Source organism: Achroia grisella, unplaced genomic scaffold (assembly GCF_030625045.1).
Source record: "Achroia grisella isolate CSIRO2021 unplaced genomic scaffold, CSIRO_AGI_Agris_v1 utg660, whole genome shotgun sequence".
Taxonomy (NCBI): Eukaryota; Metazoa; Arthropoda; class Insecta; order Lepidoptera; family Pyralidae; genus Achroia; species Achroia grisella.
In genome coordinates, this window is record NW_026712984.1 from 1,881,514 (window position 1) to 1,896,345 (window position 14,832).

Sequence of the window (14,832 nt, forward strand, 5' to 3'; positions counted from 1 at the left end):
GTAACATCGACAATAGACAATGCCTCTGACTACCCCATCGGGATAAACTATTAAAATGTATTACCATGTAAGTAGGTAATTGGTAGTATCATCATTGTTTCTGAAGCAGTTTGTACAAAGTAGTCTCCATAGACATCTTTATTTCTCTTACTTTAGTCATAAAGCAACTTGATTATAAGATTTTTTTCAGTTGAAAGCTGAGATAACGATATTGTCTGCTTGCAACGGTTTTTTTCTAGCATAGGGAACAACTGGGCTCGCGGCTCACCTGATTGTAAGTGATTACCGCCGCCCATGATCACCTGCAACACCAGGAATAGTAAGTGCCGGCCTTTTCAGAAGGAATAACCCTTTTCCTTGAAGGTTTTAATATCGTATCGGTTTCTTCAGATTGATAATAAGATTATCTGCCATTTCAGCTACTTAAAAGAACGTGGCGTGTCTCTTCAACGAAACCATAACGGTTAATTCTTGATGTAACCTCCACGTGATATATATATATGAAGAAAATAAATTTTAAATGATTCATCCGATATATTAAAGTGGTTTGTCATTCGCTTATCAAATTAATAGACCCCCTGTTGATGAGTCGATCGTTATACTCATGCTACGACTGTCCTAATTACTGTAGATATTACACAATATTCTGTTTATTATATTAATCTATGAAGCGCTTATACATATAAGTCTAGTGATAGTTAAAGTACAGATACGTTATTCATAATATTATATGTACATATATAAATTTCTCGTATAATCGAGTATGGTAACTAACATTGTCACAATGTTAGTTACCATACTTTTCCGAAATGGCTTGACCGATTTTTATTAAGTTGTTTATGCATATTCAGTAGATCTGAGAATTGACTACTGTCTATTTTTTATACCTCTAAGTGATATGCATTGTCCATCCCTAACGTTTTATTTTTATGTTTTGGACAAAACTTTTACTTTTTATAATGTGACATTAAAAACACATACAACCGTAAAATTTCACTCTTCTACCATCAACTCTTAATTTTTAATAGCGATTTTAATTTACATGGCAAAACTAACTTTGCGGGGTCAGCTAGTAATAAATATATAACACTAACGAGTTAGTTGTAATTTTTTTCGGATGGTGACCGCAACTGGCCTCTATAGCTTCACCGGACAAAAGTGGAGCGAGCACGCCTAATCCACGGAAGGAAAATGAGCCCGAGGAAGTCTGGAGTAGCTGAAGAACAACTCCTGCCTGTCGGATACAACATCAGCCTGAAGGCACCGCTAGGAGTTCGAATCTCGACTCATGTAGTTGTAAATTACTTTTCGTATATTTTGCTGTAAGAGTCTGTAAGAATCTATTTGAACCTTCATGCATATTATTTATACCTATTAATATTGTCAGACCCGCGCCTGAGTCCCATTTATCTTATTACGACCCATAGAAGAGGAACATGAATCCAATATTAAAAACAAAATTATAGATCATATAGTCTTCCTCGATCTATAGGCTATGCAATAATAAAATGTATTTTCAATTTGAACCAATATTTTCTGAGATAGAAATAGGTCGTTTAGGTCGTTGAACTGGACAAACTACTTCTTCAGCTGCATGTTATCACGGTTTATATTATAATACTAGCTGACCCCACGACTTCGTTCGCGTGGAATTTAAACTTTTTTTTTAAATAAAAGTAGCCTAAGTTACTCCTTATTACATCAGCTTCCTGCCAATAAAAGTCCCGTCAAAATCGGTCCAGCCATTTCAGAGATTAGCGGGATAAACAGACAGACAGACAAGAATTGTAAAAAATGTTATTTTAGTGTATGTACCGTATTTATATATCATATGCATATAGTACAAAAACGATTATGTCAATATTACAAACAGACACTCCAATTTTATTTATATGTACAGATAATATTAGTATAGATTATTAATTTCCTTTTTGTGCACTAAATATTACTATAACTTAACCGAATCAAAACTATGAGTTAAACAATCAATCATCTTATAACGAATTTTGGTACGATATTTTCCTTGAGGAAAACGTTAACCAATGGACAGGTTAAGTCCCCAATTTAACATATAGCACCTCCTCTATAGATGCAACTAAACAAATATATGTATAAAACTAAACAAATATGCTTATATATTTATATTAGTATCTGTATATAACACTATAAATTTAGAATAACTGATAGTTATTTTTATAAATATGTAAACACATACATAATGTACCTATATAAAAAACCCCAAATCTTGTATATAAAATTCTCGTGTCACAATGTTAGTTACCATACTCCTCCGAAACGGCTTGACCGATTTTTATGAAATTTTATATGCATATTTAGTAGGTCTGAGAATCGGCTACTATCTATTTTTCGTATTCCTAAGTGGTAAGTGGTTGTCTATACCTATCATTTTTTTTTATTTTTAGGACTATATTTTTATTTTTTATAATCTAGCATTATAAATACATACAACCCTAAATTTTCATCATTCTACCACCAACCCCTATTTTTTAAAAGTGCTATTAGTACCTACATTTATATTGCAAAACAACGTTTGCCGGGACAGCTAGTAGTAATATTTTTTTATTTATTTATTTTATTTTCACACTTACATCTATTTTTACAGGTCTTAGCCATGCATGCAGCAAACATTATTTTTTTAAATTAATTGTAACTTATAATAAATAAAGCGATCTTCGTAAACTCATTCAGAGAGCAAGAAAATAGATCTATTTGCTCCGTTATATGATTTAATGTACGCAATGCTCTTGTGACCGCACTTGCACACACACACACACACACACACACACAAACATATAAGGGCTCATGAAGATAAATGTTTGTATTGTGTGGTATTGAACGAGACACGAACATAGATAGGACGGTGGTCATCGATATCCTCAATAAATCATCTAATATTACAAACGCGAAAGTTTGGGAGTATAGATGGATTCAGAGAGATGGACGGATGTTTGTTATTCTTTCACACAAAAACTACTAAACGGATTTTGTTGACACTTTACAGTAATATAGCTTGTACAAAAGAATAACACACAGGCTAGAAATTTCATGCAGGTAAAACCGCGGAAACTGCTAGTAAAATTATGAAATTAACGTGTATAAGTGGTTGAAAGCAGTAATTTTAGGAACCATTTATTCGAATTGTAGAATTATTTTAGTGTTGGGATAGTACATTTATTAAGGAATATTATAGGCTATATGTAACAACACACTACCCATATACATATATAGGAGTGGATCGTCAATGAAAAATGTTGCAAAAATCGGGAAAATGTGATGTAGACGCAGTTGCGGTCAGCCAGTCTACTTAATATACTCGTATTTTTTAAGAGCGTCGTAATCTGTACCATGACTTTGTGTTCATTTATATTACTCATTGACTCACCATCGATAAAAATACCGTTAACAAGCCAAAATAATCCTAGATGTCTACGCTAGTGGTAGTGGCGTCTGGATTAGAAAATAATACAGTTGTAGTAGTATGGCATGTAAGTTGTTGCGTTGCATTCAATAAGATAAGAATAGCAATGAATGGGATATTCTTTATCTGTTATAACCTTCGTGAAGATATTTTTATTCTGAAATAAATATATATACATTTCTTAATTAGATTAATGTAAATTTATTAAATAATTATATCGGGTGCAGGGGCAGTACACATATCAATTTAAGTTCACCTTTTAACATATGCCTGATAAAACTGTTGTTGATAGTGAAACAGTCTATAAAAGATATTTTTTTCTCATTCCGTAATTTCCGAAGAGGGAAAAACATTCTTAAGGCAGTAGACAGATCGGTCGGAGAGGGGAGAAATCGTACGTATTTATTACCATAATAACCAACTGAGAAATCTAATATACGGGGAGTATTATCGATTTATCAGTAGTATAGAATAGAATAGAAAATCATTTATTCAAATAAACTTACATTGAAGCACTTTTGAGTAGTCATTACATTTTTTTTATCTACCGCTTAAATCAGTTGCTCTTGCTACCGCTATCAGTTGTACTATCCTCCCCTCTCCGACCGATCTGTCATCCTAATGCCATGAGAATATTTTTTTATTTATTTGTATATCAGGTAAATTAATGGCCCATATATTATAATATGTATTTTACATATCTTACAGACTAAATATATATCTTTACATATTCGATATAAAATAAACTCGCTTCAGCTGTCTATTCGCATAGATCTTTTAAACTACATAATATATTATAATGCAGTTTTCAGCAATAGATAGAGTGATTCAGCAGGAAGGTTCAGGTACAATCTTTCGAAGCCAGGTCGGATAGCTAGTATATGTATGTATGTATATAGTTAGTATATCTAGCATTAAAAACTAAAACTAAAGTAATTGATTAAATGATCTAAGCTGAAGATCTCGACTTCAATGGCTTCTGCAGTCTAAGTCCTTCTGTTGGTCAGTAGTGCCTTGCCCTTGTTTTCATGGGTTAAGCTGTAAAGTGTTAAGGCCAGCTATGGCTAAAATTAGAATATATCGAAAAAGAACTAAACCACCATGGTATGGTAAATGTAGGATAAATATTTTTTAATATCTAAGGGTAATAATATAAATATATTTTATATCAAATCAAATCAAATCATTTATTTGCAGAATACAGTGCTTATAGGTGTATACAATATTAAATATAATGTCCAGTTTATTCAGCCTGCCCGCCTGTGTGCAAATTTTTATATGTAAGTATATATTAATGTCATTCTGATTGTATTTATGTCATTGTGATTAGTCAATAATAAAATTAAAATAAACAAGTTATTTGAATTATTGACATTACAATTATTATAGGTTATGCATTAAATTACTAAATTCAATAAATTCTTTGACATTATAAAAACAATGTGCCAATAGTCATTTGGTTAAATCTATAATATATAAAGCTATATTTCAGGTGACTGACTCACTGATTGATATGCTTTTTCTCCCAGAAAGAGTGTGGGGGGGTATGGTCACGACGAAGTGTACCTTTCGCTAGGGATTCTCGTGTCACAATGTTAGTTACCATACTCCTCTGAAACGGCTTGACCGATTTTTATGAAATTTTCAAGTGTTCGCATCGTGCTTGAAGAAGATATTTTTTGGTTTGTCGACAAACACAATGGTGTTTTCGAAGAGTTTATCGGTTAATAGTTATAAACATTTAATCAGCTTTCTTAGCATAGCATAAAATTTTATAATCTCATCACATAATATACAACAAAGTCGCTGTCGCTGTCTGTCCTTATGTATGCTTAAATCTTTAAAACTACGCAACGGATTTTAAAGCGGTTTTTTTAATAGATAGAGTGATTCAAGAGGAAGGTTTATATATATATAACACCCGTAGGAAGCCGGGACGAGTAGCTAGTGTTAAATAAAGTAATTATCTTATTCTACGTTTCTACTATGTGAACTTGTTGAAGCTATTCATTTTACGCGAAATCAATAAAATGTAGGCACGAACGAAGGTTTAAGAAAACTAAAATTTTTATTTATTGTAACATCTACTTTATTAGTCCTATTTATATACATGCTTATGTAGATAAATTATTTCTACTATTTATTTGTTTTATTGACTATTAAAATAAGGTTTAAAAGATGGACTTAATGCTATACCATTCTCTACCATTCAACCTTGGAGAAAAGCAGATACATGATTGCGGCTTAACAATAAATGAGCATATTATTTACAAAAACGAAACAATAATAATATAATTACAATAATTATAAATATTACAAATTAGTGTGATTGTGATTAATATTATTAATAATAGATACAGATAAAAATTATTAACACTTATTATCAACGTACTCTGGTAGTATATCTAATACAGTGTCATATAAAAGTTTCTTGACATCTCTGGCAAACAAGTAATCTGCATGACTGAATTGTAAGAAAGGTACTTTGATTACTTTACTTACGTTTGCAAGCTTACTTTTTATCTTTGCTACACTCGTAATAGGTGTCACTCGATCAAAAAGCGAATAGAATATTACCACAGGCGCGGTGATCTTCTCTAAAGGATATTCAGGAGGTGTTAGGCTGCCGTATTTCTTAAAATTTTTTACAAAGCCATGATCATACTGTGCAAATTTTCCTGACAGAGATAGCTGTCCATAATGTAATCCTTGTCTAGTTGCAGATCCTGCAGGATAATGGCCAAAAATGACTGGAGCTGCAGTGGCATTTATTTGAGCGAAATCAGAGCCAGCCATGAGGAATAATATATTTCCGCATATCAACGTTGCAGAGGCAGGTGTAGGGCAGAGTGTATCTGACACAAATTGCAGAAATCTGTTCCTTGGCAGTAGTTCATATGCACCTATTGCATCTATGAGTGCAGTTTCCAATGGATTCACAATTGGTGAAAATATGTCAAGTAAAGGAACTCCAAAAATAAATGCTACAGCAGAGAATGCTACCATGACGCTTATTTTTTTATTATATTCAGGTAACTCCGAGCAAAGAACGAAGAATGTTGTTGAGCCTTGGGAATGACCTATGTATATCAGCTTTTCTTCCCCAGTTTTATCTAGAATATAGTCGATCATTGCTGGCAAATCATACCGACCAATCTCATCCCAGCTGAAGGCCCAGAACTCCTTGCATGATGGTGACAAGCTGACATGACGTCGAGAATGTACGTTGCCCCGGGCGTTACCCAACCAGACATCATAGCCGGCATCAGCTAACAGGTAAGCAAGTCCGCTATTCGAACCGATTGTCAAAAAGTCATCTGAACTGCTGAGGGTACCGTGCATCAAAAAAGCTACAGGTCCATCATTCGGTATCCGGAAGAATGTCAGGATGTATCCATCACTAGTCGTAACCTCATGTTGTTCCACAGGATAACCGTACTTCTTTAGTAATTGCGTTATGTTTAGATCTTTATCTTCGCAGTCTGATGATTTTTTAAATTCTTCATATAAGTTCTCAATTATACTCTCATTACAGCTAACATAATCTTTTAAATATCCAAACAGCTTACCAATTTTTTTGCCTACATCTTCTGGGATTTCGTTAATGTTTTTGTCAAATATGCTACATTCTTTACAACTTGTTAGATTTATTAAATTAATTAATATAAATGAAATATATATATTAATATGTGTTAACATTGTAGATAGTAAAATAAATAAACATAAAAGTGATCTACAATGGCAATAGTTATCACAAAAGTGAGTGAGTGTGCAGCATTAAAAACATTTTGTACCAGACTGTTTGTATTTTAGAATGCGTCACTATATTGCAAAAAATGTGACAGTTAAAGTGTGTATTTGGTTTTAACGTGTTCTATCAGAGAAAGAAATATTGATTTTATTGAAAATTTTTGCGAGAACGAGTATTCTACTCGTACTATTTTTTTTTATGTAATTGTTTTAGCAATCATGCTCTCCTGACGGAAAGTGGTAACCGTCGCCTATATACATCAACAGCACTATGGCCATCACATTATCATGTCACACTTGTATGTTGCCATTCCGAAGGATGTCCGTATCTCCTTTTTCACTGTTTTTATATAAATGATAAAACATAGCAACTGATAATTTTAGACCTAAATTAATTGACATAGTTGGGCATTGGCCCCATTGGTATCAAAGGACTATTGCAGGTTTACCTCACGCGTTATTCCTTGAAAACCATTGTCGTTAATTCCCCATGATAGAATAATTGACTTACGACCCTCAAGTCAGGTCAGTTAGCTCATCCGATATATCCCTTATTGATGTCGTCCACCGTATCTGGTAAGCTCAGGCGGGTACAATTTCATTAAAAACATGACCATAAGACGGATGTGCGGAAATAATTAATATACTTATGTTTTGTGTATTAACTTTCTATGAAAAGTAATTTTTATCTAGATGTTTTGATTAATCCATAACAGCCCATAGAAATCCCATCGGTGGGCACGAATCTGTTACCAATATGAGGTCATCGGCCTACAATTACCACATCAATCTAGGGGAGTTGGGTTCTTATGACTTTCTGGAGATGTCAACAGCGACAATTATTGTAAATGAAAAAGCGTGGTGACATCTAAGATCAATAAGTTCAGCAGTTTAAAGTGCTTTTGTTGTGTTCTTAGGTTGATACATTATACTCTCAGTAGTTAAACATACGGGTCTCAATTATTAAACAATATTTTTTAATCTGAATAAAATTCAATCTGCTGGGCATAATTAGTTCATTGTCAAAATAGGACAGACAGACAGAGATATTCACATCCTCCTATTGGTGTATATTGGGGCTTACAAAGTTTATTTATTCTTTATTGTACACACACACACATAATAAAAAAAATATACAGAATAAATGTTACAAAGTTATATAAACCTGGAAAATGTTAAACGTGTATTAAAAAAATATAATACTAAAGATATTAAAATATGCTACATGATATTTTAATCAATAGACATCACGTAAATGATATCATAAGTTAAAATATAGTTATAATATATACTAAATACTATATTTGGGAGGTTTTTAATCATTTGAATATTTATTTTTTTATATATACACATCAAAATTTTTGTGTGCTATTTTTTAGATATTTCGTATTTTTCAAAATAGGATCGTGTTATTTTTTAGATATTATGTTTTTCAAAATAGGAGCAGTTTCTTTTATGAAACGGGAAAGAAAAACAATCTGACAGTTCATCTGATGTTTGTGGTAATCATCGACATGCATGAGCTTAATGATCTTCACTTATCTATGTGATATGCCCATGTCATCACTCATGCTTTGTCATTCTGGAGAATTACGATGTTACAACTCCGTATCCTATAATTTCTCTGCATTATGTCGCTGATTAAACATTGAGTAGAACATAGTACTCAAAGAAAGCTAAAATAGTTAAAACAGATATACCCTTGTACAAACTCTACCTCATTAACATCTAGGCTCTGTAAGTTTAGATTGACTTATGATTAATCGTCTGGGTACTTACTATTCCATTATTTATAAATATTGAAAATTGCGTGATTTAAATTTCACAATACAGCAGACTACTCGGTAATCAACGCTCTTAATCAAATGAAGCAGGGACTTATGTATTGCTTATCGTTTTCCTCAAGGGAAATATGGCGAATTTAAATCTGGAAATTTGAATTGATTTCGCTTTCATTACCTAAAATATATATTATAAATAAATTCTGAAATAATTTTAACTTTAGATTGTGTAAAATAAAATTAGTTGAGTATTGGGTACAAATATGAAATTGGTACAAATATTGAATTTAACTGTGACATATTAGGAATTATGAATACATAAATGTATATAGTGTGGTATGTTATATGAGCAACTGGATGTAAGCAGTATACCTAAACCAAAGTGGCAGTTTTCTTCTACCTGTTACTTTTATTTATTTTTATTTTACTTCAGAGATAATATTCATTTATTTATATTTAAATAATTGATTTATATTAGAGAGAGATTTATATACTTTCTGTCACAAAGACTGTCCTGCAAAATCAGGATGGACCAGTAGTATTTTCAAATTCAAAAGTCATTTATTCATGTAGGACATTTTTGCCGCTTATGAACGTGAAATTTTTAGATTCTAATTTTAATTTTTTCCCTACCGTCCAGTTCGGTATATAGATCCAATTAAGAACTAGCAAGAAACTCAATTGAATTTTATTTTTAAAGTCAGTTTATTTACAATTATTACAATTATTTGTTGTACATAGTATAGCATTATATATCAAAGGTTTACATTATGAAATCTACTAAGTTCTTGTGTAGTAGTAGATAGCCTATTTTGCGAGCTGTGTACCGTCTGTAGAATGAGATATGTTAGTGAATTTACAAGGTACGTATAGGTATAACAACTTAGTCGTCAGCAATAGCAACCCATTATTATGGAAACGCCTTGTAATTTTGTCCAAGAACTATTTGTCGCTATATCCCTTCCCGGTCTTTTATCTAAGATCAAAGTATAGTAACTAAACAAGGAACTGTATAAGTACTTTCAGATTCAAATTGGGGCCGACTTTGAGTTTGCACTTAAAATAACACTAAATAAAAATTCAGAAATCCTATTATTTTTTATTTATATACATATTGCTTTGGGCACAGGGATGTCCCACTCCCACACACATATCAACTTTTCACCTTTGATCATTTACATGATAATAATGACATATTCTTGATAACGAGGCCATCCATAAATGTTAGACCCACAATGAGAGTCACTGGCAGTTTTTATATATTCTTTTGTCCATATTTAAAATATGATGTTCTGTATATACAATTGTTTTATAACACTTCTGTCACTGCGCTCTGCTATAACAAACGTCTATATAAGCATCTCTCTATTTTCATTATTTTCTACTATAAAACATTTCATAATAACTTAATATCTTATATAGATTTTAATCTCTTATGAAGCGATTAATGAAGGAATACTTAATAATAAAATTAGCGTATTATTGAACATTCTGTATATATAAGTTCAGAAGTATATATATCTATCTATAATAGAACAACGGAAGTAATTCTAGAAGGAAATATGAAAGTAGATTAACGTTTTCGGCTTTAAACAGTTTTTTAAATGTATATGGAATGGCAAATATGATGAGGGCCGGCCTGATAGCAATCGACGCCCGTGATGATGCGCTGCCGTGATGCGAAGGATTATGATGTGCCTGCAAATCATGTCATTTCACTGACTTGTCTCAGCTTTCTACCAAAACACATCTTATAATTCAATACAACACAGTTTGGCGGCTGAAATGGGTGAGACTGAGAGGCAGGGCATGCAGACGATTTTGCTAACTCTACCTTAGCAATATTTGTCGCATACAAAATATTTATTTTATTTTAAGTCATAACTAGAAAAATCTAGTTACCACTGAAAACTATTGGAACGTTACTAGTATCAGTGAGAATATATATTTCTAAGTAAGTTTAAGTTAACAGAGGAGAGAGAAATTTAAACAAACCGTACGTTAATTAATAATAATATATTCAGAATTTTCTCCAATCTTTCATCAAAATTGTGTAAATGAAATCCATTTTAAGACATGTTTAATTTCCATTTGATTCTGGAAATACTTCTACGTATCTCCCATTCACAAATCACAATCAAATTCAATTTTTATAATTTGTTAGGTATATTTTTGTTTGATTTTATAACTTTTAAATTTCTCCTGCAGTATCCGGATCCCTCTCCTTGATATGAATATTAGTCTGCTCATATTAGGTTATTGAAATGATTTATTATAACGTTTCACTTGAGTTTTTATTTTCTTCTGGTGTCATGTCCTTCTGCTGGAACGTTTGTGTAAATATATAAATCATTAACTATGTAAGTTATTGATTTACATATTTATATCTAGTTTTATTGTGTTTAGGTCTGTTGTAGATTTATTTATTCACTATCTACTGTCATATACTTTTCTCTATTTGTTATTAGTATCTTCCATGTTGTTTGTACGACATTGTTTTTATAAATAAGAATCCTTGTTGTTGAGTATGTATGATAATACATTTTATCATTTCTATTATGTGTGCATCATTAATGCTTCTCAGATTATTTACTACAGCTTAAGGGATGAAAAATTATTAATTTATTAATGATTAGTTTGCTCAAACTTTGTGATAGTATAATAAGTTCGCTTACTGCTTATGCTTTGCAGCCGCAGTTTGCTTTTGGTTGGATGGTATCTATACATATATGTAGCATATGGTAAGGAAATTACGGAGTTCGGAGCCCTTGTAATTAAATGAAATTTGTTTGTTATAAAAGTAGTACATAATACCTTTCAATTAAGTCCTATGGAATTGCATACTACGGGTGTTACAAAATGAAGTTATGTGTACGGCGCAATTCTCTTGTTTGCTATTTCAGAATAGAATATATAAGATATAGAAAATATATAGAATATATAAGAATTTTAAATGAGGATATTTCCTTGTTTCTTTCACTTTTTTGGATGTGATAAGTACATATTTTATGTATCTGGATTGGCAGACAAGCTGACGGCAAGGGGCAGCTGTTGCCCGTATAAATAAACGGGTCCACCCGTTCCATCCCGACCACGCTTTCTAACACACACGACACCGTCCTCGCTGTCGAAGACGAAGATCTTACCATTACGCGCAATGAACCGGCAAACTAAATGCGCCCGGGCGCTCCATACCGGTGCCTCCGGATGCCCCTCCGATCGATCCCCCGACCAATTGAAACGGGGATCGAAATTATGGCCTGAGCCGGTTCTAACCCCTAGCGGTGCCGTCAAACTAAAGTCGTATCCGTTAGCTTCAGCCGCTTCATAAGCCCTTCCATGGATTTGGAGTGCCATTAGCGCTCGTTTCGGTGAAGCTTTAAAGGTCAGCGGCGCCCAACTGTTTTCAATAGCCATGAGGGCTATTGAATTGAGGCCTAATGCTATTATTAAAACTAGTAAAAACAAAATTAATAAAAACGCGTTTATCCCATTACTGATGTTTTATTGTAACATAAAATGATAGGTAAGTGATTAATATAACAAAATATTAACATTCAAGGACCCATCTGTTTTATAAAAATATAGTCGAAAAATAGCCATGTGTAAATTGTATGAAATCTCATTGTTAATTTACTTTTTTTGTTAACATATTTCGAGTAAGAGGGAGGTGGTGTGCGGGGGTGAGGGGGTATGAGCAAGTCAGTTATGCGATCGAGCGAAATGGCCACGAATTAACTCCATCCATCAAGATCATCCTGATGATGCTTAAATATTGCTGGCAATGGCGCCACTATTTGCCATTATTGAAAATTATATCTCTTCCTAAAAGGTTTCGTTGAGAGATACCCCTAACTTTACTATTACGTTACAAGTAATCACAGACAAGATTGTAGGAAAAATTAAGGGAAGTGGATGAGGTGAGTATTTAGGAAATTTATATTCCTTCCTTCAATTCCTTCATGCATCTTTTAGGATTCACTTAGGATAACAACACTTGACATGACACCACCTACCTATCATTAGATACGTCCGTCCTAATAATAATTATAGTCATTGACCATGACTATAATATAATATTGTATAGTACAAAACACGATTAAGATAATGTGTAAAAGGGTTTTGAAGCTTATTGCCAATAAACTTTATCCTTCGGTTACCTCTTCATAGTGTCTGCTCACTATCCGATTCTTCTGGATAGTGTCTGCTTAACAGTTAACGTCCATACTCTATCATATATACAGAGAATCTATACTGAAAAAACCTATACACTAGTCTATATATATTACAGCAATAGTAAATATAAACTAAAAGTATAATGGACTATATCAATAAGGAACAAATAAGACACAATTCATTTCAATAAGCTGAACAAACATTCAGCAGAGCTTGTCACTGTCTATAATAGAGTGTCTCTTTGTTGATATTCTATAATTAATAAACCCTAATGTTTTCAAGTATGACGATAGTTGTGTAAAGCGCTCTGTACACACGCGCGAGTCGCGTTCCGCTGCGATCCGCACCTTCGGTTTACTTTGGAAACGAATTTTGAACTTATAAACTGTGCGGTATATCTTATTCCACCTTTTTATAGTCTTAGTCTTCTTTTGAATTATATTTTAATTATATACAACGTACATAGCAACGTAACAATATTTCATGATCAATGAAAGATACATATATTGATTTATACATTATTTTAATAGTAGTAACAAATGGGCAAAGAACAAAATGTGGACCTGCGGAAGTTTGTAAGATCTCGCGGACGGACGGCAGTCATGTTTCAACACTAACGTTATAAATAGTTAATAATCTGATAATAATTACAGAAACAGTTTGTATAAACCGCTAGACCACCGAGGCCGTTATGAAAACAATGAAGACCTATTGGCATGTAACATACATGCCAAACATAGGTCTAAACCATGTAGTGTCTAAATGCGCAAATGAAAATGGAAACTGGAAAGTGGACAGAATAGTTGGATTTTAGGATGAAAGAAGGCAACATACCTGGATTACTCGATGTCTTCCCAGGGGCCGGCCGTCCTCTCGTTCTTGTACAATGCTGCACCAGCACCCTATGACACTTCACAAAACATAAATATTGTCTATATGCAAATTTACGAAATCAGTCTATATAATGTCTAACTACTAATTATAATGCGGATGAAAAACTATGATAGCCACCATTCAACGATCTCTGATCGACTACGTGTATGATAGCCTAGTCTTGCCGATTGGGTTCGAGCGAAACATATCTGACAAACATCCTTTTCAGATTCCTTGCCAACGAAAAAGATAGATGTGGAGGAAAATAGGTATACAGGCGCAAACACCATGAGTGGCCAGTCATATCAAAGAGGTAAACATCTGTCTACAATTATTCTATAATTGTAGACAGATGCAAGAATAATTTTAAGACATCCACTACCTGTAAGAGGAATTTTCATAATATCTGTAAATACCAACTTCGGTGCGAAATTGAAAATACAAATTACGAACTTTGAACGCTTTCTGCGGCGGATTGCGATCCTCAACTGCATCGTGTACTTAGCGCTTAACAGGGACTAGAGATACATGTAAAATGACGCCATTTTACAGAGTTACAGACACCTTTATACGTTGATGTAAGAAAACCACATCAAAGATACTACATTTTGCCAGCAATGTTATCTACTTTTGAGATGAATAGTAATTCACTAAAAAGGAAACGAAATATGCCAATATATTCTCCACATAATATTTGTTCAGATGGCTTATTTATGAAATAAGCCATTTGAACAAATATTAAAAGCACAAAATAGGACAAACTGGGAGTCGTGTCGTATGAACAATTATACTGCATGATGGAAGATCGCGGAA

General features: G+C 32.9%; 1 protein-coding gene across 1 annotated transcript; it reads right to left on the reverse strand.

Moving 5' to 3' along the window:
* Positions 1 to 5,809: 5,809 nt before the first annotated feature.
* Positions 5,810 to 14,513, reverse strand: LOC131849663 (lipase 3-like). The gene is made up of 3 exons (XM_059199775.1): positions 14,473 to 14,513; positions 13,981 to 14,048; positions 5,810 to 7,029 (listed from the first exon to the last, which is right to left on the reverse strand). The coding sequence occupies exons 1-3, from the start codon at positions 14,511 to 14,513 to the stop codon at positions 5,810 to 5,812; spliced, it is 1,329 nt and encodes a 442-aa protein (XP_059055758.1).
* Positions 14,514 to 14,832: the final 319 nt, after the last annotated feature.